The 25,087-nt window shown below is 35.4% G+C and overlaps 1 protein-coding gene across 2 annotated transcripts; it reads left to right on the top strand.

Annotated features, from left to right (window-relative positions):
• The first annotated feature begins 15,364 nt into the window (after positions 1-15,364).
• On the top strand, positions 15,365-18,373 carry mrps16 (mitochondrial ribosomal protein S16). Of its 2 annotated transcripts, none has more exons than XM_038272456.1 (4): positions 15,365-15,600; positions 15,711-15,741; positions 16,396-16,662; positions 17,629-18,373. In XM_038272456.1, the coding sequence occupies exons 2-4, from the start codon at positions 15,729-15,731 to the stop codon at positions 17,751-17,753; spliced, it is 405 nt and encodes a 134-aa protein (XP_038128384.1). In that variant the 5' UTR covers positions 15,365-15,600; positions 15,711-15,728; the 3' UTR covers positions 17,754-18,373. The 2 variants fall into 2 exon arrangements, with proteins under 2 accessions (XP_038128384.1, XP_038128383.1); XM_038272455.1 differs by having other exon boundaries at positions 15,367-15,528.
• Positions 18,374-25,087: the final 6,714 nt, after the last annotated feature.

Below are 25,087 nucleotides of genomic sequence, written 5' to 3'. Positions count from 1 at the left end.
ATGTTTTTTCTTTCATTGAAAAGTAGCTCTATTATTTAAACACAATCATTAATCACAGGAAACAAAACTGTTATTTTTACAAGCGCAAAGCAGATATTAAGAATATAAGAGTTCTATATAAAATGCATAAAGGTTTTGTGCTGGCTAATACTATCATAATATTTTAGGTTAAATTGGAGGTAATTCATTATTTAATATTTCAGAATCAAAATCAGACATACTTTAATGATCCCAGAGGGAGATTACTTTATTATAATAAATCACGATAAGTTAGATTATAGTATCTGAATGTGCAACATTTTCTATCTGATTATTCTAGAGCAAAGTACTCTAATGACTTGTTGCCTTTAAGCAGCTTATGAAGAAAAAACATATCTTTTCTTGTTTTTGTGGCTTTAAAACTTTTCTTTTTTTTACAAAGTCACAAGACTCAGTTTATGAGTCTTTTTGCGGAAACTCCAATTTAAGTATCGCTTGAGATCAACATTTTTTTTTTAAAAGAAAGTGAGACAAAGTGGACGTAAAGCATAGTTCACAGCCTTCCCATGACCATGAGACATACACAGCTACGCAACAAGCGTTTCTTTTACAAAGTTTAATTTCGGGTGTTTATGGTTTTAAGTCCAAAATAAAATAAATAATTATAGCTAGGGCAATCAGTGTGAAAACCTTGTTCGGGTTAAAGATAATGGAGGATATTCTTATGGAGTTTCTATGACATTGTAAGGATAACCATAAATAGGAGTAAATTATAGAAAGAAAAATGTTTTTTTTTATTTCCACATCATTCATTCCTTTTTTTTCAGTCATGGCAATTAAACACATGTCTCTGATTTACAAAGAACACAGAGTATCATTGGCTCAATCGGTGGCTACAAGAGTTAACAAATCTTGGAAAAAAATAGAAGAAAAACAGTAAAAGAAAAAGTCTCTTTGTTAATGAAGATAAAAGTAATGGGCCCATTTTGCATGCTATCACAATTAGTCTTGCCACCACCATATGAAAGATCCTTCCAGAAAAGGCAGATCACTTGACCTCCCATCTGTGACCAAATCCCATCGTCCCATTAGGTGCTCTCTGCAACCATGACATCTATCTCTCCTCATGCTGGAAACAGATGCTTAAAAAAGAAGAAGACATCACAAAGAACTGACAGTGTAGGAGTCACACGGCCCCTGTGATAGAAAAGGTCCATTATTTAGACTAACCAAGCTGAAGAATCTTATAAATATGTTGGTCTTTTCAAAAACAAACTTAAAGCAACATAAAGCTTGGGACGTTCTCGCGTTTAAAATGCCATCCTTAATTTGAAATGAAGGGCTTTATTTCTTGAAGGTTATCATTAGAGGACCTAAAGTTTTCAACATTAGAGTAGTAATGATTATATTTCCTTCTGATAAAACATGATTGTTTCATAAAGGCAAAAAGGTAAAGTTCTATAGGACATGCTAGGAAATTTGAAGATACATCTACCAATATTAATTTTCCATTTAAAATGTTCTGGAATAATCATCTGATGATATTAGCAATAGATAACTTTTGCTTTTTCATGCGACAAATGTTCTCAGGGCATCTGTTATTGACTAAATATTTCCAAGAATTATTTCCTGTATTGCACGTCAGAATTTGAATCCTCTCCAGATAAGCATGTGGGTTTCTTAAGGATATTCATATGATTTGATCCCACATTTTAAATACAGCCAACTAACTTGGCGACTCAACACTGGTGAGAGTATATAAAGGTAAAGCTGCATTATTTACAAGCTGTTGAATTCTCCCCAAAGTGAATGCTTATGGTATATTTAAATTCTGGCACAAAAACTTTCTCCAGCATTAAAAGTGAAATACGTTTAGGATATTTTAGCTGTATTTGCCCATATTTTATGTGTGCAACATACAATAAAAATAAAACCATCAAGAATCTTCTAGTCTTTGTGGTAATGAAATTCTGTTCAGACACTTACCCGGCTCAGAGGCCAAACATAAAGCACAGACACAAATAATTTAAAACATTTAGAAAAAAAAAAAGAAAACCGTCCTTTTTAAAGACACCCTTAAACGTAGAAGGCACCTTCTGAAGAAAAGCACAAAATATTAAATGCCAACACCCTTTTAACTTACCAAATAAAAATTGGCTGTGAGGATGTTGATGAGAATTACAGAGAGGCTTAGAGGGAGCTGAATTCTGTTTTGTAGACCTAGAAAAAGCATATGACAGAGCTCCGAGAGAGGAGCTGTCGTACTGTATCAGAAAGTCTGGAGTAGCAGAGAAGTTTGTTAGAGTGCTGTAGGACATGTATTAAAGCTGTAAGACAGTGGTGAGGTGTGCTACAGGTGTGACAGAGGAATTTAAGTTAAGAGTGGGGCTGCATAAGGGATCGGCTATGAGACCCCTGCTGTTTTGGTAATGGACAGGTTTACAGAGGAGGGTGGACAGGAATCCCCATAGAGAATGATGTTGGCAGATGACTGTGAGAGGGTTTGCCCTTGAGATAAGAAGAATAATGGTAAGCTGTAGCAAGACATAATACATGTTTGTAAATGAAATGGACCAAAGTGGAGCCAAGTAGTTACAGGGATGGCAAATGGCAATATGAGAAGTAAAGAAGGTTGTCAAAGCAAGTTGGAATGGTTGAAGGAATGTAACAGGGGTTTTGATATAAGAATATCAGCAAGAATGGAAGGAAACTTCTACAAGACGTTGTGGAAGAGGTAGGACCAAACACTGGAGGAAGCAGAGATGAAGATGTTGAGCTTATGTTTAGGAGGGACAAAGATGGATTGGATCCAGGATGGATACATCAGAAGGTCCGTTCATCTTGTCAGTACATCAGTAGAAGGATGTTGAGTCTGAGACTGCCAGGCAGGAGGCCAAGAGGAAGACCAAGTAGGAGATTTATGGAAGGAATTAAAGAGGACATGAAGCTGGTTGGCGTGACAGAAAAAGATGCCAAATATAGGGCCAGATGGAGACAGATGACTCTCTGTCGTGACACATGAAAGGGCAGAGCCAAAAGACAAATAAGATTCAAGTTATATTCCTATACAAACAGAGCTAAAACAATTTCATCGTGATAAAATAAGGTTATACAGCAAACATCAGTCCAGATAGTTCTTTTTTTGTGTCCTTTTTGAGCCTAAATAGAATTCTAGCTCTGGGTGCCTAAGCAGACATCAACAGACATATGTACCATCTTCCAGCAGTACTACCAAACTACCAGAAAGCTAGAAGGCAACTGGTGATAATGTATTCCAAGCAGTATTCAAGTCCTATGACTCTTAGAATACTTTGTAAAGTCATTTTTTTTTTTTTTTTTTTTTGCACTGGATCTTGGACTTTTCGTCATAGATTTGATAACTTTACTGGGAGGTGCTAGATTGCTTAGCCCCATTATTTTCTAGTTCACCCCTGTGCATTTGTGCAACATCCTACCTTCGGTGAATCTGTATTTTGATTGTGATTATATATGAAGTGTTTTATTTACTAACTAATTAACAAAAACAAAATGCAAAGCACAAGTATAACAAATAATACACCAGCAGGATGGTAGTTAAATGTCAAGTCATGATCTAAACAGAAGGTGTTTTATTATTGTTACTATAGTAGGCCCATTTAAACCACCCAGATGTAGTGACTGAATGGAAAGCTTCCTTTTAGATTGTAGTCCAAAGTCATTAACTTCTGTCAGAAATAAAAGAGAAAAATTCAATGTCATTCACGTTTTTATGTCTTCGGGGCAGACCTGTAATCTATGGTTTGGTCTACCTAGTAGATAGATTTAGCTTTTTATTTAGACAAATAAATAAAAACATAACCAAGTGGTTTTTTAAAAACTTTTTAGAATTTTTTGTTTTTGTTTTTTTACATTGTAACCGCACTCAACATCTTATTACCTCACTGAGGTGACTATATAAGAGGAATTGAAGTGCTGATTTTCTCACATTTATAAAGAGAAACACAAGCTCAGGATTTTAACCTACAACCATATGCCGAATCCACCTGACAATAAAAAATTTCTAAAACTGTCTGTCTAAGATACTTCTCTTTGGACAGCTACTGTGATTTTCACACTTTATTGAGCTTTATTTAGCTTTTTTTTTTTCAATGTAAAAAACAAAACTGAGATCAAGGGGCGCCCTAGTGGTTAGGACATAGAGCTTGGAATCCTGAGGTTCTGAGTCCGAGCCCTACTCCCAAAGGTTGCAAAACAACCTGTCCCGAGTGGACCCAGCCTCTACCCAGATGGATGTATTTATATACACTTGTCAAAGTGTTCATTAAAGTGCCTGTCGGGGAAATTTCAAATAAAGATTCCAGCATTGAGGCTGAGATAAAAATTGGACTTCAGCAGATAGATTTGTCTTAGAAAGATTCACACTAGAAGTACCAAAAGCATAATCCCAAAATAATCCAGGCAGACATTTAAATGCATCCTAGCTCCTAATTGACTCGTTCTAATTCTGGTGATTCATCATTTCTTGACATTGTCGCAATTGCACAAATTATATTTCTGTCTTCCTTTTAATCAACTAAACCACACTGATTTAAAACAGCTCTTCTTACACAAGGTGTGTAAACAAATTATTTACCTCAAAACCAAGAGAGCCCATTCAAGAACACTTATAAAGATATACGATTATTTAAAGGGTTGCTTAATTCAGCATTCAAATGTCCTCAATGTCTGCGGAAGTTCAGTGTTTAGAAGGTTGCAGAAGCATGTTCCACTTAATCACATTATATTTAAACATATTTGTCTGATTCGTCTGTAGCAGCCTTCGTCATTTAGACCAGACTCTTTTTTTTTCCAAGTAAAATATCTGGTCATCTGAGCATCACTAACTAAACTGTCACAGATGATTAGAGGAGGAACAACCCATCCTGGTATCCCAAAGAGCATGAGGTCCTCACGAGAGAGGGTGAGCCACAACCAGAATCAATGTCACCGTTCAGATAATCATGCATTGCCGATTCACCATGTAAGATGCATTTTGTTTGCTGCCTAACTGTGTAAAGCCTCTATTCATTTTGTGAATTTTCCACAGACAGAGTGAAAGAAAAAACAAAAACGTGGTCCGCTCTGTAATGATGCTTCTCTCTTGAAATCGCAGCCTGCTTGTTGAGAAATTGTAGGGGTTTAAGTCTGGTTGTTCAAATTATTCTTGTGACAAAACCAGACGGACAACATCTTCAAATCTTTTTTAAAGTAATATGCCTGTAATCTTGTTATTCTTTCCAATTAAAGACGTGTGAGAGCCAATTTGATTTGTTTGAAATACCATTAACCACTTCTCATACTTGAAATTAAACACTTAGTCCTTAAAATTTTGCATGGCATGCTGCGCGTAAATTGTTCAAATAATTTCCAAAACACACATCTGCAATGCTGCATTATTGATTCATAGATGTGTGAAGTTGGTTAGGCTATCAGGGAAAAAATTGTTCTGCATAAGTTGCAGTCTTGCCTATTATACAACGAAAGTATGTGGTGAAGAAAAAGTTAAAGCAGGGGCTAAGCAAGGAATTTAGGGAGTAATAAATGGTAGTTAATCTTTTATTATATCTTTACTTTTAGTAAGAACAGATCAAACCTGGAATGATTGATTACTGATGACCCCTGTGTTTTACTTGATGACCCCCTCACTTTCTAACTTCATATAGATTGTTGTTAAGAACCTCAAAACCCAAACTAGGCTTTTTTAAATAAAAATGTTGTTTCTATCTTTAGGTCAAAAAGAGTTTCTATGTATTTTAGAATATGAAGACCTGTTGTACTGAAAGCCTCAGCTCAAAGTCTTCAAAAGACTGACATGTTTATTGTGCTTTTCTGATGTTTAGTAATCACTGTAGAGCCTTAACCCATCACTGTGAGCTGTATTCTGCGCTACTGTGTGGGATGGTCTACTTTGTACACCAAAAGGCTGAGACAGTGGTACATTTTTATTTATTGATTGTGCTTGACTACTGCCCTCCTACACACATGGAAAAAATTGTTGGGATTGCTTATTTAATTAAGAAAAACCTACAAGGTCACAGAAAAAAACTTGAATTTGACTAAACTAATCATAAATAAAAAATTCTATAAAAACTCATGATTCCTGGTACAGGTGCTGGTCTGATCCAGGATTCAACACACCTGTCAGCTCCATCCTGTTTCCAATCATCCTCCATCAGATTCACCTGCTCACCTGACTATATAACCAGCTCTCAGACCAGTTACTGGTGCCTGATTTTTAAGAGCCATCTGTGTGTTTTATCAAGATTCCTGTTACCTCTCTGCCTGGTTCTGACCTGATTCTGCCTCCTGATTCTCTAAGCTGGCCTGAACCCTATCAGACGTGTCATTGTGACGTTTTTGGATCCCTGACCTGTTTGATGTGTCCTTTCCTTGCTACCGAGTTCCCCCTTGGATTGTCTCTGGTTATTGGATCACCTTGCTCTGACTCTTGACTGACTCTCGAATTCTGTACTCTGGTTTGCCCCTTTGATCATTCTGTCTGTCTCTGCTCACACGGATCTGACCCTGTGCATTCGCCTGGACCAACTGATTTTGGTGACATGGTTCGTACCACACTCAACATGAAGCAGAGGAAGTGAAGGAAAGAATTGTCTCAGGAGATAAGAAAGAAAATTATAGACAAGCACCTTTATAGTAAATGCTTTAAGACCATCTCCAAGCAACTTGGCTTTCCTGTAACTACAGTTGCTCAGAGTATTTGCAAATATAAGAACCTTGGGACTATAACCAATCTCCCTGTACATAATACAAATGGTAACAAAAGAGCCCAGAAAAACTTCTAAAAAGATTACAGGTAAACTTCAAGATCAAGAAACATCAGTGTCAGATCATACCATTCATCTTTGTTTGAGCAAAAGTGGACTGAAGGATGACACTAATGTTGAAAAAACACATCATAACAGCATCAGACTGGAATTGATCAAATTACATTCTGACAAGTCACAAAGCTTCTGGGAGAATATCTCAGGGGAAACAAAAAAAAAAGCTTTTCCTAAGGCACATAAGTTCTACGTTCACAGATAGAAAAATGAAGCATATCAAGAAAAGTACACTGTCCCTACTGTGAAACATGGAGGAGGCTGTGGTATTTGGGGCCACTTTGATTCATCTACCTTGAATCTCCACAGGGTACAACAAACTATTAAGTTTATTAAAGGATTCAAGAGAGAAATGTGCAGCCCAGTGTTGTTTGGTCTCAGTCACAGGTCATGGGTCTTCAATAGGATAATTACCCAAAACACACAAGTAAAAAATCACAAGAATGGCTAAGAGGAAACATTAGATTATTCTGAAGTGGCATTCTATGAGCCCTGACCTAAATCCTATTGAGCATTTTTGGAAGAAGCTGAAAAAGACCGGAAAAAAGCACTTTTCAAACCTAAGACAAATGGAGCAGTTTACTCATGAGGAGTGGACCAAAATACCCACTAAGAGGTACAGACATCTTGACAGTTACAGGAATCGTTTGATTGCAGTAATCTCAGAAGGGTCAGAAGATATAATTTTTGTACAAGCCTGTTTCAAGAGTTTATTTTTTTCAATCATTACGTTGAAGCATGGTTGAAAAACAATTACTGACCTTTATTTTTTATTTTGAATAATTCATATCATTGTCAGATATAAGTTCTCTTTGTGACTATGTTTGAATGTAAACACTGGTGGAAAGGTAATGCCTGTATCGTATTTACAAGCTTGCAAAGTATTTAAACAACTTTCTTGTTTTTTGCGCCCTACACATATAAAATTATTCATAAACTTGTTTTAAGAAGGGTAAAAAAATAAAAATAAAAATAAATAATCGGCTTGAAGGCCTGATCATATCAAAAAAGTGTAATGCTGAAGACTGAAGAGTCTGATCCCCTTCTTTCCGATAGGAAAAACATTTTATTGCTAAAGAGACAGTTTCTTTCTGATCGCCATTCCAACTGTTGTAATAATAACCACTACAAGTGTGCAACGTCACAGTGAGCTTTTTCTCTTTAGTCTTAACCTTCATACACTGATTCCTGGTCCTTGGTGGAGGAGTGACTCTAAATGTAATGTGCAGATGAACATGCCATCTGGCCCTCCACCCCAATAGTAAAGGAGCGTTTGCACAAGATGGTGCTAAGTCCTTAACTAACATGACCATCAAAACAACAGTATGAATACAAAGATACAACGATGATGCATAATGATAAAAACTACCTCAACAGACATGACTGAGGAACTGAAGAAAAAGAAATGTGAAGGGTTACCAAGAAAGAGTAGCTAAAGTTGAGGATAAGCAGACAAGTACAGGTTTGTTTAAAAAAACAGGCCGTTTTTATCTAAAAGCGTTTCTGGAGAATTAGACTGTTCTGCAGATGCTCATGTATTCACACGCCATGATGAGATCATTTTATTTAATGTCCATGTAAACAGAGATTTTAAACTGCCGAACAACCAAGGTTTAGATCGGATCGGGGAAATGTTGCGTATGTGAACGTAGATATTGTCAAACCCTGTAAGTGGTGATAAAGCTCAAGATGAGCTTGAAAATCTTATTAAAGCCGGGCGTACACTGTGCGATTTTTTTCAATCGTTGCACAAAGCTACTGCTCACACTGTACGACGAAACCCTGCGGTTTCGTCGTACAGTGTGAGTTTACAGCTCATGATGTAAGTGCAGCACAATGTTCTCATGCGATCTACCTGCTCACACTGTACGACTAAAAACCACGTTGGACTCAGCTTTGCAGTGAGATGTTGCTGCTCTGACTCATCTATCCGGAAGCCAAACAAATAGAAGAGGAGTATTAAGCTCACTAGAGTGAAACGCGCTGCCTTGGCAATTTGTACAAATTTGTGCTGAAAGCCGTAAAGAGAAAATGCGACAACATATTTGGACGAAGACATGGCTGAGCAAACGTCGCTAATACGGTCTGTCAATTTTACAGAACGAATTCCATTTCACTCATTGCATCCCCGCCATGCTTTTCTGTTTACATCTGAGAGGAAGAAGAAAAAGAAGAATCCTTCTTTGCGCACTGAGCGATTTGCCCTCACGATTCCTGATCGGGAGGGGGTCATGAGAGGCTGATCGCCCCCCGTAACCCACTGTACGCTACACGACTCACGACGCATGATTAGGCTGAAAGTCGGCCCGATAGAAAAATTCTCGCACCACTGGAAAATACCCCCAAAAGTTGCACAGTGGAAAAGTAGACTTGTTTCTAGCATGTGCTTAATTCTCCTTCGTAAAACTTGCTTATAGTCAAGGATACGCTTTCTGCCTCACAAGAAGGTAAATAAGCAAGTTTATTGTTTTTGAATAATTTTTTGCAATGCAACCCTTATATTTGTCCTTCGAAGATCCTTCTCACAGGATCCTTCTCTACTGTCACTTTCACTACTTTGTCCACCCTCATATCTCCTGTCTCATAACAAAAATTATCCGGCATATTAATGTTTACTTTACAGTATTTTATGTACAGTGAAATAACAGCGATATACAAAACAGTAGAGATTAAATTGCAAAACATGTTTTACATAAATAAGTTAAAATTACTTTAAGGCTTCCAAAATAGGGCACGTTTTGTTGTTGGAAATATCAGCTTTTTACATGCTTCTTAAAACAGGGAAGGCAAGTTTATTTAAGTAGCACATTTCAGTGGCAAGACAATTCAAAGGGCTGTACTTTAGGAAATAAGAAATAGAAAAGTACAACGTGGCACATATAATAAAAATGAAACATTGGAATAAGATGATTATATAAAAGAATTATAAAATTAATGATTAGAAAAACAAAAATAAATGATAAAGAGATTTAAAGAATGGAACAAAAATTGGACAGGAAACTTAAATTATATTTAGGTGGTACAAGTAGGGTGTAACAATACACTGGTCGGCATTGATACATTGCTATAGCAGCATCAAATGATTAAATATCAAATTACTTTGAAGAAAATGAAAACATGAACCCACATCGTCTTCTGTAAAGCTTTGTGACATTCACACAACACTATACTAGGAAAGGTTAATCAATTTTTTCCAATATATTTTTTATTATATTATATTATATATATTTTATTCTTATTCTCAACAAGGTTCGGTGGAGGTTTTTAAGGACCTAAATACGGAGACGAGGAGGCAGAAATGAGTTTTGCTGATTTGAAAATCCCACAGGCAACTGAAATAAAGTCTAATAACACCCAAAAAATCCAGAAAACATCAGGGAAAACACACATGCGAAGCAAAGAGACGATGAAGCAACAAATCAACAAGAAACGAGGAACTGCAGAGGTGGTATATATATGGGGAACAGAACAAAATAACATAAACATAACACAAAATGGAAAAGAAACCAAAGGACAAGAAAACAGAATAACACAAATCAAAGTTGAACTGAAAACAACAAACAGTAGTCCACAAGGGGAGAACCATATGACATACTGATATGATATTTCTACAAATTGTAGTACTGTCTTTGTTCTGAGAGACTAAAAGTTTTCTAGTTGTCAAACGAGACTTAAGACTAAGGGGACCAAGTCTTTCAGTCAATGGCACCAAGGCTTTGGGACAGCACTTTTCTACAGCTTCCTAAAACACTGTTAAAACCTTCCTGTTTTAACAGTATTGTCTGTTTTGTGTGTTTTATTATGTGTTATTTTATCTTGCCGTTGACACCTAATTTTTAATAGTTATTTCATTAGTTTTCTATGCAACACTTTGTGATGGTGTTGCTGCTTAAGGGGCCTGACAAAGGAACTTTGTAACTTTCATACAAAGGTAATTATATTTGTGGTTTCTCAATTTACGCAGCTTTATGAGCAAATAACATTTATTTGCATTAGATGTTTTTCCATGGACAGTATTTCACAACAGGGTAACACAATAGAATGAACAATGGAATACAACACAGAACAGAAAAGGCACAATTAAAAATACATATACAAAGCTCTGGTCTGACTAAGAGCTTCTTAGAATAAAAAATCTTCAATATAATTAACAAGTCTTGCTTTGATGACAATACAAGAAACTTTTCGTAGTCGGGCACTTTAAATAACAAAAGAGAATCTGTTTAAATCCAGAACCTTGAGGAACGCCATGAATTTTTCCTTGCATAGAACACCCTAAATTTGATGTAAAAACCTCAATATTTTAGAGGGCACCATGACTACATTTCTTCGCCCTCATCTTTACTCTTCTTGCTCTTTGTATTTTTGCACAGCAGATAATTTTTTTATTTGAAATTTCCATGTATATGTTCATAGCCCAGTCTTTTGGGTATTTCTATATTTTCCTATTCCTTGAAACAACTGCATGAGGCCAAGGCTAGCCCGGCTTTTGTTGGAAATGTCTTATACTTTTACAAGAGAATCTATTCCCTTCACTCTCACCCTGTAATGCCCAGACAGACTGAAACTTGAGGCGGGTAATCATTGATCAGAAAAAGGGCAGTGGCCCAGAACATCAGAAAGCTATCAGACAACTAGCACAAACTATATATATACATATATATAAAACTTGTGCTGGCTAGATCAACAGTGGAGGCCTATAAAGCTAGGAAACAAGGTGAGCCGAGTTGAGCTGATTGGTAGTCAGTTGGCACAGGTGAAAAGAATGAGCTTGTCAGTGAAGAGCAGAGCAGAATGTAAACACGATAACACAAATGGTTGTTTCCACCACATTTGTGATTGCAGTAAAAGAAATAGGAGTCGGTTGAATTGCTTTGACTGATAACCTGTTTTAAGTGCTTTTGTACTTTCTTTTAAATGTCTCTGCTATGTATAGCTATTTATTGATGGAATTCAATAGTTAAGCTATGATCAAATCCTTGACTTGAAAAAGCACTATATGAGTACAGTCCATTTACCATTTGTTTAACATTTAGCTGGATTAGAGGTACTGATTTAAATTGTATCTGGTTTATATTGTAAAGTGTTTTGAGATTTACTTCTGTTGATAATTGCTGACATGTACGGTGTGAGTGATGTGTAATTTAAGATCAGCATAAATCGTTTAGTGCCTTGGATTACATTAGAGAAGAAATAGAAACATGATGGGACCACAGCTGGCAGTTCAGGGGTAAATCTATGAAGATATTTGAAGAGGTTAGGCTCTAGTGCAGTATCGAAGTTTTAAACATTAGACAGAGAACGTTACATATTCCTTCCATCGTCTGAAAATTAAAACCTTATTGCTCAACTGCAAACCTATGAAGACATCTAACCCGAAATCCCTGTCATCAGTAACAGAAGTAGACAAGAGCAGCAAGGTGACTCCAAAGAAGCTGCAGAGATCCAAACTATGGACATATTTTAGCTTTGCTCCCAACAAAACCAATCCTTATCGAAGAGTGAAAAGCTGTGTGGAAAAATAAGCTGTGCTGTGGTCCTCAAGAAAACGCTATCCTGCATAGCTGTGTCTCTGATTCAAATGACTTCATTACGTCTCACTTTGTCTTTAAGTGTTGCACAAATCTGCCAATCACCCATTTATTGTGGTCAGGTTTAGTCTGCAAAGATACACTTTAAACACACAAGGCAATAATTTGAGTTCCACTTCCAACCAACATAGCGGAAATAGCAAACACGGTGAAGAACAACATGCCAAACCCCCTAATAATCCATACCATGATGAACATGGCATATAATGTTGAGCTGAAGAAGACCAGCAATAACTGATCAGAGCTCAGTGAAGGTATAGTTAGTTACAGGGTACTGTAAACCTGCTAGAAGTTGCAGATTATCAGAGACTAGGGTGGAGGTTGACCATCTGGTAGAAAATTAATCCTAAACATACAGTCAGAGACACAGAGAGCAGGAATCAATGGCAAGACGTAAATATTTTTACTCATCCAAGCTGACTTTAGAAAAAGTCAGCTTGAATGGTTAGAAAAACTTTTAAAAAAAGTCAGTCTCTAGATTTACACTGAGAGATGTTCAGCTCAAATAGCAGCAAAAGTGGATTCAAATGAAATTATGCTCCACTTCTTGTTCATTCACCACATAAAATCTCCACAAATATTGCAAAATTTCACAGTTTCATTGAGGCAACATGTAAAAACATTCAAGGCCATTAAATATATATATATAACTGAAAAAAATAATGCAACCGCTTTTGCCATTTACTTAATCATATTTAGTTATTTTACCACAATTGTTTTGTCCTACCCTGCTAACATAAAACAATTGTGTTAAAGTTAATAAATATGAATAGGTAAATGCCAAAAACGGTTGCATTATTTTTTTCAGTATATATATATATATATATATATATATATATATATATATATATATATATATATATATATATATATATATATATATATATATATATATATATATATATATATGTTTTTTTTAAGGATTTTAAAAGTAAAAACAAGAGAAGAATAGTGAAGACTTGGCTTACACATGGGGATTGGGTATGACTTTCATTTACAAACAAATCTTGACACCTGAGGTAAAAGTAGAGTAAAATAGAAATATTAATCTCACAACAAACTATTGTTTAAAAGAGATGAGAAGAAGGTTTTAACAGACTGAAGATGATTTACAAGTAATGATGTTTAATAAGGACAATGGTGAGGAATCACTGATCATTTAGACCTCTAGTAGAAGCCTAAAGAAAATAAAAGGTAATTCGTTCATTTCTTCTTCATTTTTATTTAAAAAAAAATGTATTATCAATTCATGATATTCTAATGTAACTGTAACACAATTCTGGATTGAAAATAAAATGCACTTTCATGTTTGGTTTTACCGAAAAAAAGTAAATTCAAATTACGAAGCTGTATTGTTTCTTTTGTCTGTTTGAAACGAGTCTGAACTAATTTCTGGTCTTGTGTACAGAGAGTCACTCTGGGACATAAGTGTATTTTCAGAATTACAAACAAGGGCCCATCTCTTTTGTGTGACCTCTCCTCACAGAAAACCATGTGTTTGTCACACACAGTGGAAAACAAGCTTTACACAACAGGAGTGTGAAATCACCATGTTCCAAGACTGGGAGTGGTGGTGGGGTGGTTGGGCTCTCAGTGGGCTAAAAGGAAAAAAAACAAAAAAAAAGCTAAAGCTCGGACAACATGAGGCACAAAGACTCCCGAGTTAATCAGCAGACTAAGGTAACATTGTTTTCATCTCTGCAGGATTCAACAAAGTGATCTGATTTGAAACTCAATGTGCTGCTTACGTACTTAACGACATAATGAGGTGTTGTAAAACAACAGGATTAACATAATCAGGTTCCTATATTGAAGTGCTTTATACACTACCAATATACAATTATAATATATATATATATATATATATATATTTTTTATATAAGGTTGATGGTAAGGGTTAATGATATGTGTGTGAGGATATAATATATAACTTCAACTAAACACATAGCCTCAACTAAATGCAGACATGTAGTTGTATGTTCATTTTTCTAAATATATAAAAACACATGCTTTTGTTCTTTAGAATTGAAACAAAAATGTGGGTAATCTAATTTTTTTAGCCACTTTTTATCTTAATTTAGTAATAATCCAAAATAAGCATAATTATTTGGACTGAAATTAGTGACTAGTTTATTCAAACAGCAACAACAGCAATAATGATATCAACAATATTGGTCAAACTCACAAGAAAAACACATAAATATGTATTTAATCTTATGACGGGTGGATCATATTAGTTTTGATTGGATAAATAGGGCTGAAATATAAATAGATTAGATCTTTTATAAAAGCCCTAAATTCCTTTAAGTAATTGTTTTATTGGTGTCCAGTTTTTCATAATGTTTTTTTTTGTCTGAAATTAAAAATAAAGTAGTGACACATCGAGTAAATATTGCTTTGTATCATAAAAAGATAAGGATTATGAGAGGATTATGCATGCCGTAAGTAGTTTTAAACTAGAGCAATGTATTAAACCATCAGTATAATCTTAAATCAGGCATATTTTACTTGCAAATAGGACAGTTAAAGAAACCAAACATATTTTAATTGTGATTCTAAACTGAAATATTTCTATCTAATTTAAATTAACAAGAATAGATCGTCTACAGAATATTTTTCCTGTGTTTTTTTTTTTTTCTTCAAATAACTTGTTATAGATCTTCTGTGTCTGTTTAAATTTCATATTAAAAATACATCAGAAATATGGCCTTTGAATAATATTTTCACCTTTAAAAGCTTAAATTTACTTATTTGTTCGCAGTTTTTACAAGCAAAATGCTAAACCCTCACATTCACAGAGAAACGTAACTTTGCGCCTTTAGGATAAAAAGGCAGCGGCGTTCCAAACTTTCTTCAGCACTCTGGAAAGAGGAAACCTTCAGAGCTCAGCGGCTCTACGGCGCCATCTGGCGTCAAGAACATGTAACCGAGACGCTGTTACGTAGCTTCCGGTTTAGACATGGCTGCGCCCTGACAAATGTCACACCGTGTGTTTGGCTAGAAAACATTAACTGAATTTCATTGTTCTATCGACTATTAAGCGAAACAACGAAAGGGAGGAATTGAGACCGTTACATTTGCTTCATACCACGTCTTAAGAGGTATTACATTTATTTTCTCCTCAGAAGCGAAGGTCAGAAGTTTTTGGCATCAGCTGGACTGCCGTTTGCTATGTATGGTCTTTGACTTTGCACAAACAAACAGTTTACGTTTATATTGATATTGACGTACCTTTATTTTGAGTCTGTCTTATTTTTCTTTTTTACTTTTATTTTTACTGCAGGGTGAATCACCGGACATCATGGTTCATTTATGTGAGTATCGTAGTGCAGACTATTCTTAAAGAAATCCTCACAATCAAAACCACAATATCATAAATATATATCAAATAATATATCAGCAATATAAATAATTTCAAAACAATACCAAACAATAAAACAAATCAAAAACAATACAAGAGTGAACAAGTCGAAGCAAGATCAGTAGAAAATGTCCTGAAGCAGACAGCTTAATTAATAGACAAAATTACAAACGCCTTTGAGTTTAATTTTGCTCTATCTTTGGTTAAATTTACAGTTTCTTATTGTCAAACATGTTTATTGACCAACATCTTATTATTTGACTGATTGTGCCTTCAGATATTAGAAAAATAATTTGAAGTAAATGTTAAAACATTACATACCTGTTACAGCATGTCCTCTTAAACTGAATATATTTATTAAAACATTTGGCATAAAGCCTATGAAAATTAATATTACAATGATGCATAGAAAGCAGCACCATAAGTTGCACATATTGGCAAAAAAGGACTGTGTATAGCTTTTGAGTTACACTGAACCAAATACATTTTCTGCAAAAAACCATAAAGTAATTTTGTTTTTGTGTAATAGGTGATTTTTATTAATTTATTTTATTAATGCAAGCAAAAACTCTAATAATTAGTTCTATTTTTTCCTGATGTCCTGCAGCATCCCTCCTCCTGAAAAAATACCACAGCGGCTATGTTGTCATCCGACTCGCTCTCGCTGGGCACCAGCAAGCCAACCGACCCTTTTATCGGATTGTTGCAGCTTACAACAAGAGAGCAAGGGATGGCAAGTACATCGAGCAGCTGGGTACCTTTGACCCCCTTCCTAACATCTACAACGAGAAGCTTGTCAGTTTCAACTTTGACAGGATCAAGTACTGGATCGGCTGCGGTGCGCATCCAACCAAACCGGTGGCCAAACTTCTAGGTGTGTGATCACTTCCTCTGGCGCAGGTTCCAGTGTATAACAAAAATGCACAGTTTTATCATCAGCCAGTGGTTCAATTTGTTCGCAAGGAAATATTTAAACAAGGAGGTCTTTCAATAACTTCCTATAAGCATCCACTCCTACTACACAATGAACTTCTGTATTTTATTGGCCTTGGTTCTATGAATTTATTTTCATATTTGCCTCTCATCCAAACATTTATGTCAGGGGTCGGCAACCCAAACTGCTCAAAGACCCATAGTGGACCAAAAAATACATCTGTCTGTAGCTGCAAAAATGTAAAAGTCCTATATAAGCCTTGTATAGCAACATGGGCTCTAAGTGTATTATCCATATATAGAAAAGGACTACATGGGCGTATATATATAATAAGCTTTCATGATTAAATGTTTATCCTGGAGCAAATGTCATATAGTAGCATCAGGTGAGAGAGGAGCAGTGAAAGCTTTAACCACATGGTGTTCATTGCGCGGTTTAGGTTTTGTTGCATTGATGAAATTGTAGAAACACTATAAAGGAATCTTTCGATGGCGCACAAGTTTTTGTTGGGAGGAGTTGATTGAGTCTTGAGAAACCAAGCAGGAACTGACATCCATGAGAGCAGTGCTCTCTAACCCTGAAACTCACACCCTCTGTCACCAGCGTTCCTTGGTGTGAACAGGTTTCAATGCTTGCAACAAAACTAACAGCAGTAGTGGAATTTTGAGATGCAATCTACTTCTTAAATTTATCTTTGAGCTCCTATAATTAATCCAGAAGTTCTGCAATAGTACTTTTTCTCTCACTCCCAATTTGGTGGTCGGCTGCATATTTAGCATACATTTAACATTTTTTAAATACAAAGAAATTCAATGAGCAGGTATATGTTTGCCATGCACTTTGGCTAAGCGAAAATATATCTACCGCTGAAGTCTGAAAAAAAATCATCCTTTCTCATCTCTACAGGATTGGCTGGGTTCTTTCCCCTCCACCCCATGACAGTAACAGAGGCAGAGCGTCGAAGAGCTCAGGCCAAGCTGGCGGAGGCTGCGGCGGAAACGGAGGACTCTCAGGAAGAAGCGAAAGTCTGATTGGATCCAAATGAAGCTGCTGATGTTTTAATAGAGAACTTGTGCTTTCTTTCTTCCCCTCACACAGCAACTGATGTAACATCTTGTAAACAACATTTACAAAAATATGAATAACTGATAATATGAGGTGATTGAGGATCGCCAAAAGATGTTTTGTTTGTGGAAAAGTTGCAGATACTTGCAGATAAAGGTTTGTGCAAAAGCTGGAACAATTCTATATGTTTTTGTTTATAAACCTTTTTTCATTTTTTTTTTTGGCTTGTACGTTGAAGTCAATACTTGGAAACACAGATCTTTGGATTGTGTTTGTTACCCTCCATGAATGTATTGCTTGTTGATGTTTTTAAATAACAGCTTAAGCTAAATGTTTTTTTTTGGGGTGTTGTATGATTTTTTAAGACATTTGGGTCCATTTGTCTTTACATTTTTTTGATTAGTTAATGTTTGCTGACATTTCTTTATACAAAAACCTCATCAAAGTTTTGGTGAAAAGAAATATTTGTGTCTCTTTTGTATGCAAGTTCAGGGGTCTGATTTATCAAAGTTTTGTTGCAAGCAACAAGTTCTGCAATGTATGTACGCCAATTTCCATACAAAAATTATGATCTATCGAAATGCAAGCTTGCCATGGATGTGTGTTTATGCCACATTTTTGAGGAAAGGGGAAAACGGAGATACAGGGGGTGAGGTGAAGACTTGGTTTAGGTTAGATTAGGATACCGTATCTTATACAAAATGTAGATCTATGTCAACCAGTGGCAGCTGCTGCCTTCTGAAATGGGAGGCTCAATGGTGTTAATTAAACATCGCGTATTGCAGTAACAGAGGTTGAAACGCATCTCTACAATGGGTAAAAATAGCTGTTGTGAAGCGCTCTGAAATAAACTCCAGAAACCACGGCAAAAGTTTATCTTAATAACAATAATGATAACAGATTTTATTTCAAAGGTGTGTTTCTGGACACTCAAGGTCATCGTATGAAGATAAAAACATGATGGCAGAAACTAAGCCAAAACACAGAATAAAAACCATTTAAAAAATACAAAGGCTGGGACAGGGAAATTAATATTAAAGAGAATAGGCAATTTTAAACAGATGAGTTGTGATTTGAAAGAAATTGACGCACAGAGGCTGGGGGGGACATGGAGGCCTTACAGATATGGGGTGGGGGGGTTGCTTCTGTTGCTGTTTTACAACACCTCAGTTCTATCTAGTAGCAGCAGGTGAGAGCAGAGCAGTAAGCGCCCTCACAGTGTGGAATTCACCCACTGACCTGTATTTACTCACTGGATTGCTGATAAAAGTGACAACACCGACTACCATGCTGGTACTCCCCACTCCCACGGAGACACGCAGTAAAAAGGCCTACATTTGTAGCATTTGGCTGCAAAAACAAGCATTTTGCCACCTGTGGAAAGATGTTGCACAGGTAATTTCACATTCAGTGGGTGTACTAACCAAGAAAATCCACATATACGCCAATCTATCCTATATAGTATAGTATGTAACGTAACATTAGTCTGGCTAACTATATTGTGTCTAATGTAAGAAATAGAGACTGGAGTAAAAGGAAAGTAATTCACTGTGAAATCTCAATCTAGTAATTCATTATTAAGCACATGACACTTGTGTTTGTTGTATTTCTCATTTGTAAAAGTTGGTACTGAAATATATTGCATGTTATATTGACGGAGAAAAAAGCAACTCAAACATTTGACCCCTATACATACATACATATATATATATATATATATATATATAATATTTTACATGCATTGTCAGACATGTAATATTATAACAATGTAGTAAATACATGGATATTACAAGTACATCATCAGTTTAACATTTTTGGGACATCTGTATTATTATGCTCCATTAACACATACATTTTATTGTGCTGAATTTGTATAATATGTTATATTACATGATTTATAGACTTCATTGACTTCATAATGACTATGCATATGTTTCACTATGTGAAGTTAAAGTAAACTACTGATGTTAGGAAACAGCAAGTATGTGTCAAAGTGATGAATATATATCTTTATTTTAAAAATCTTAAGTCACCCTGAAAATGAGAACATCATCTTTGTTCCATGCTGTAGCACAAATATTGTTTACATTGCGACTGGTCTAACAAGGGAGTACCAATATGGCGGGCACTTCAACCCTGTACTACCAACAGGTAATCAGCAATCCAGTGAATAAATAGAGACTAGTGGATTCACCGCTGGTTGCTTTCCCACCCTTCCTGTTTCGATACTGTATGCTGCAGCCACCGTGCCCGGTCTGAATGCACCATGAAGACACGCTGTTGTTGTTTAAAAATCTGTAGAGGATGCTCACTGTTGTCCATAATGATCTTCACTTTATGAAGAATTCTTTGTGAAATAATATACAGATGTTCTAGATGAATTCCTAGAACAGAGCTGGATTTCTTTATTAGCTTGTTGAGCTTTTTTAAGCAATTTACTCTGATACTCTTACCCCAGCAGGTGATAGCAGAAGAGATCACATTCTCCAAAACACACTCGTAGAAGGTAAGTCAGTTAAGTGTTTGCAGCATCTTGCTTGTTTAGGGAATCAAACACTTGTCTGTTGACCAGGTGAACACCAAAGTATGTATGCTCCGCCACCTCCACGTCTTTGATGTTAATAGCATTTTGACTGCTTCCTGTTTCATCTTGAATCTAAAATCATCTCCCTTTTTAGTTCAAAATGAGGATCAGATGATGGCACCCAATTTCACAGAGCGATTCACCAACTCCCTGTATTCAGCGTGTTGTCCATCTCTAATGTGCCCAACAACTGCAGTCATCTGAGTATGACAGGACTCTTTCTTGTACTGGAAGTCAGATGTTCACAGAGTAAACAGGAATGGTCAAAGTAACGTCCCGTGGTGTTCTTCCGTGTTGCTAAATACTTGATTCAAAAGTTGACCCTTCCGCCTAACAGTAACTTGCATTACTGGATAAAGTCGATCAACTTGATGAGGTGTTTCAAGATGCAAGAAAAATCACCAAGAAAAAGCAAAATTTTTTTCAAAAGCTTTATCTAAACAGAGACAGTGGACACTTGTTGACATTTCTGTTAATTCACCAGTGTTGGTGGAGATTAGTGAATATTCTGACTTAAATTTTATTTTTTTATTATAATTGTTTATTATTTTATTTATATAGCGCCAGTTCACAACACATGTCATCTCAAGGCACTTTACACAGACAAATAAACCAGATCATACAGTCGGATTGGTTCAGTTGTCTATCTAAGGAAAACCAGTTGATTGCATCTACTCACTGACTCGAAAGCAATTCCTCACACCAAGCATCCTTGTAGCAACAGAGTGGAGAGAAAAACTCCCTTCTTGGGTTTAAGGAGACAGGAGCATACATAGAAAAAGAAGCAGAGATACGAAATGCAACTGTCAACTAGCTCCACTGGTTCAGTAAACACACAGCCAGACAAATAAGCTGTGAGCCAGCTCCCATTTCAGAGGATGCAGAAGACATTACAGCTGATATTCCTCTCTAGGATGGTTTCACAGCCAAAAAGGAACTTACCAGATGAAGCTACTATGATGAGAAAAAGCAGAGAGATCATAACTTTTGAGATTGAACGAACAAGTGGCAGTGTACCACAGCCTCGTCTGCTCCTGTGTTGGCATAAATCTAGTAAAGCGGATGAGAGGTTTCCACTCTAATAACCCTTTAAATTCCTGGTCAACCAAATGGTTGACCTCATATTGAGTCGTTACATTTACCAGAAATAAGCTCCTAAACTAACACAGACTTTTTGAGTCTAAAATGGAAACCATTTTTTTTTTTTTTTTTTTTTTTTTTTTTTTTTTTTTTTTATGTTTGGGAAAAACTTTACATGCAGATTGTGATTTTTTTTTTTTTTTTAGTATTTCCATTTAGCTTCTTTAAGCTAACCTCTTTTTATTTGTCCAAATGGACGTTAATTGTCTGTAACTGATCTTTTTCAAACATTAGAGTGTTTTTCTTTATTTTAAAACAATCTTAATTTTTCACCATTGCAGAATTTGTTTAGTTTTAAGACAAAATAAAAAATGTTTTGAGCAAAAAAAAAAAAAATTGTTGTATTTATTAAAACCTGGGTTGACATTTGTGACTTTGAGTACTTCTACATTTGGCTTGGTGATGTCGCCATTTTGTTTTCACTTTCAGGGTTATTTTTATAGATCCCAATATTTGCATGGAGGATTGCATACACAATTTTAAAGTCCTGTTTCTATGCAAGCTTTATAAATGAGACCCTTATTCATCTCAGTTACTTCTTGTTATTGTGTGCCAAAAGATCCTTTGATTCTAAATAATTACCTTTAAGCTTTTAATGTTTTCAGAAGTGGGTCAATGTTAAAAGTAATTGTTAGCATTCTAGAATGATAAAGCTAAAAGGGAAAGCTATGAACTCTGTTGCACAACAATTCAGTAACGATTTTTTAACAAGCAAACAGAGGTGTGGAGGAATTTACCCAAAGCTCTTCAACCTTCAAGGTCAAGAGAATTTTTTATGTTTTACCTTGAAACAGCTTGTTTCTCTTTTGTAGGGGTTGAGATCATTTATAGTACCGACTATGATCCGGTTTAATAGTTCATGAAATATGGTTCTGAATTACCTGTGATATCAGCATGCTGTTTCTTGAGTGAAATTTTCTTTTTAAAACCTCCCTTGTATTTCCAGTTAGTTAAAACAGTTTCTTTGGAAAATAAATAATTTAAAGAAGGTAAAATTAAGGAAATTAAATGAATGTATTTAAGGGAATATTGTATATTTTTTTTCTTTCATTAAGTGTAATTTTATACACATATTTAGAAAAATTTCCCCCAGTATACTTATTAACCACAAGGTTTAATATATTACAGAAGTTCGTGTTTCAGAGCAACACTGATGTATTTGTGTGAGAAGTGAATTTGTACAGTATGTTCTTAAAAGTCCAGCATGAATTGTTTTAATACACTTTATTGCCAAAATTATTTGCTCACCTCTCCAGATTATTGATTTAAGGTGTTCGAATGACTTCAGAGGCTACAGTTGTATAATGATTAAGCTCCTAGATGGGGAGACTCCTTCTATAAACAGTAAAAAAAAAAGTGTTTGGGAGGAAGTCAGAGATTTGTCGCATGGGACCATGACATGTATGGAGGCCCAACTCTGACATAATAATAAAAAAAAAAAAAACATAAATAGAGAAAGTTAATTAAATAGATGGGCACGATTGAATGCACTAAAAAATCATGTTCTAAACGCATTTGTTTTGATTTGTAATTATTTTTTTGTTTTGTTTTATTAAATGCATTTGATTCCCTAGGCATCATTATTTGTGTCTGTTTTTGTTGGATTTTTTTCCCCCCCATTTATTTATTCACCTTATTAATTTCTGCCTGTTCTTTTTATATTTCTGTATGCATTTCTGCCTCATTATGCAAACAAGGAGGGGTTAGTATGTAACCCACATGCTAACAAGCCTTCTACAGTTGAAACAAAGATGGCCACCTACTCTGAAGAATACCTACAGAAACAGCAGCTCCTGTGTCAGAAGCATTCATTATGCAGTAGGAGAGGTTGTAGTCTCCCATCTGATTGTTAACCAATGAGATCCATTGAATAAGCTCTTGTTTATTCAATGTCTTGTTTACTCATTGCATGCATGCACAAAATCGTACCTCCACTCATTGGTTTTATTACAGTCATTACACAAAAATCTTACTTTACTAACCCCCCCCCAAAATAAAAATAAAAAAATGAAATATAGCACAGTAATTGGCTTCAAAAGGTTTTGAATGCAATCATAGTGAGGTACATGTGCCCTCTTTGATCTGTTGCATATTGAATCTTCGATTGTCAAAGCAGGCAAGGAACGTCCAGCTAGAAGATTTGAATCTGTAGGCCTATATAACAATTTTGTTTGTTTGTTTTCAATCCAGGATGTTGACACAAAAGTCACATTATGGCTCTCTGTATTTATCCTAACAAGAGGCAATAAAACACGTTGGGGGTTATGAACTCCAGCAGCTTCTGTCCAACAATAACAGACAGCAACTGAAAATGGGAGCAAGGTGACTGTGATCATATAATGGTTTTTAACATAAATTTACATCAATGATCTACATAAATAGTTATAGTTCACATAATAGATAAATAACATGCTCATATTTTAAATTGAAAGAAAATCATACAATTGGAAATGTATTTATTACTTTCTACAAAAAAAGTAAAACATACCTAACAAGAAAAAATAAAACAAGTTTTTTGTTGGCACCTTCTGCCCCTATGGATTTAATAAAAAATAAATAAATTATTCTGAACAAAATACAGAGTACTTGCTTCAAATGAGCATCCAACATTAAACAAAAGTGAAATGCACCTTTATTAGGATAACAGTGTAAAACAAGACATGGCAAAATTAAACATGTAACCATGAAATGAAACAACATAGATAATTTTTTCCCCCAAAATACTATATGTTTAAACATTTTGCAAATAAAACACAGAGCTGATTCTAATATATACAACAGCAACAGAGAAAAAGGGAAGAGCTGATTGTTAGTTGCTATGATAAACTTATATACCAGAAAAAAATGTGGTCATAAAGGTTAAAAAAACAACTTTTTGTTACATAAAATCTATTTCAAGAATGAATAAACCAGTTTTGACAAACTTCCCCTGTATAATAATGTAGAATCTGTTACAAATGCACATTCTATGATGGATGACATGTTTTAGACAGGATAAGGTCTAGAATGAAATGACCAAATATGCATTAAAGAGGCAAAGAGCAAAGGGTTAAAATTACATGTACCTAATTTTGTGTTATGCTTTTTTAATCATCAGGAAATGTGTTCAATACTTTTTAATCTTAGTGTGTTTTTTTATAGCCCTGAAAAAGAACAGCAAAAATAAATCAAAGCGCTGAGCCAGTGCAATTAAGAAATAATTTTATTCAGTCTTTTTTTTTAAATCACATTCCTACTTTCTCCAATTTACTGCAAAGCACCTTGTCCCTGGGACACCTGAGCCAATGTTAAACATATACTTTGTATGATTAATGTCTTTCAAATAAAATAATAGGATGATTATGTACAATATGTAATACCACCTGTCTTCACACTTTTCATACCCTTATTCCTGTGATTCAGGATTTGTAAATATTCAAGGACAGGGTGTGAGTAAGTTGGCATACTTTTAGGAACTTCTGTGCAGTGACATAAAACAGAAAGAGTTTGCTAAGGGCGGGAACTACATCAGAAGCAAACTGTGTTTATCAGCTGCCATCTCAGACGACACAAAGGATATAGAAAACATTTAATGGC

This window comes from Cyprinodon tularosa, unplaced genomic scaffold (assembly GCF_016077235.1).
Source record: "Cyprinodon tularosa strain WSP-4 unplaced genomic scaffold, ASM1607723v1 ctg830, whole genome shotgun sequence".
Classification (NCBI taxonomy): Eukaryota; Metazoa; Chordata; class Actinopteri; order Cyprinodontiformes; family Cyprinodontidae; genus Cyprinodon; species Cyprinodon tularosa.
This window is presented reverse-complemented; position numbering and strand designations above follow the sequence as displayed.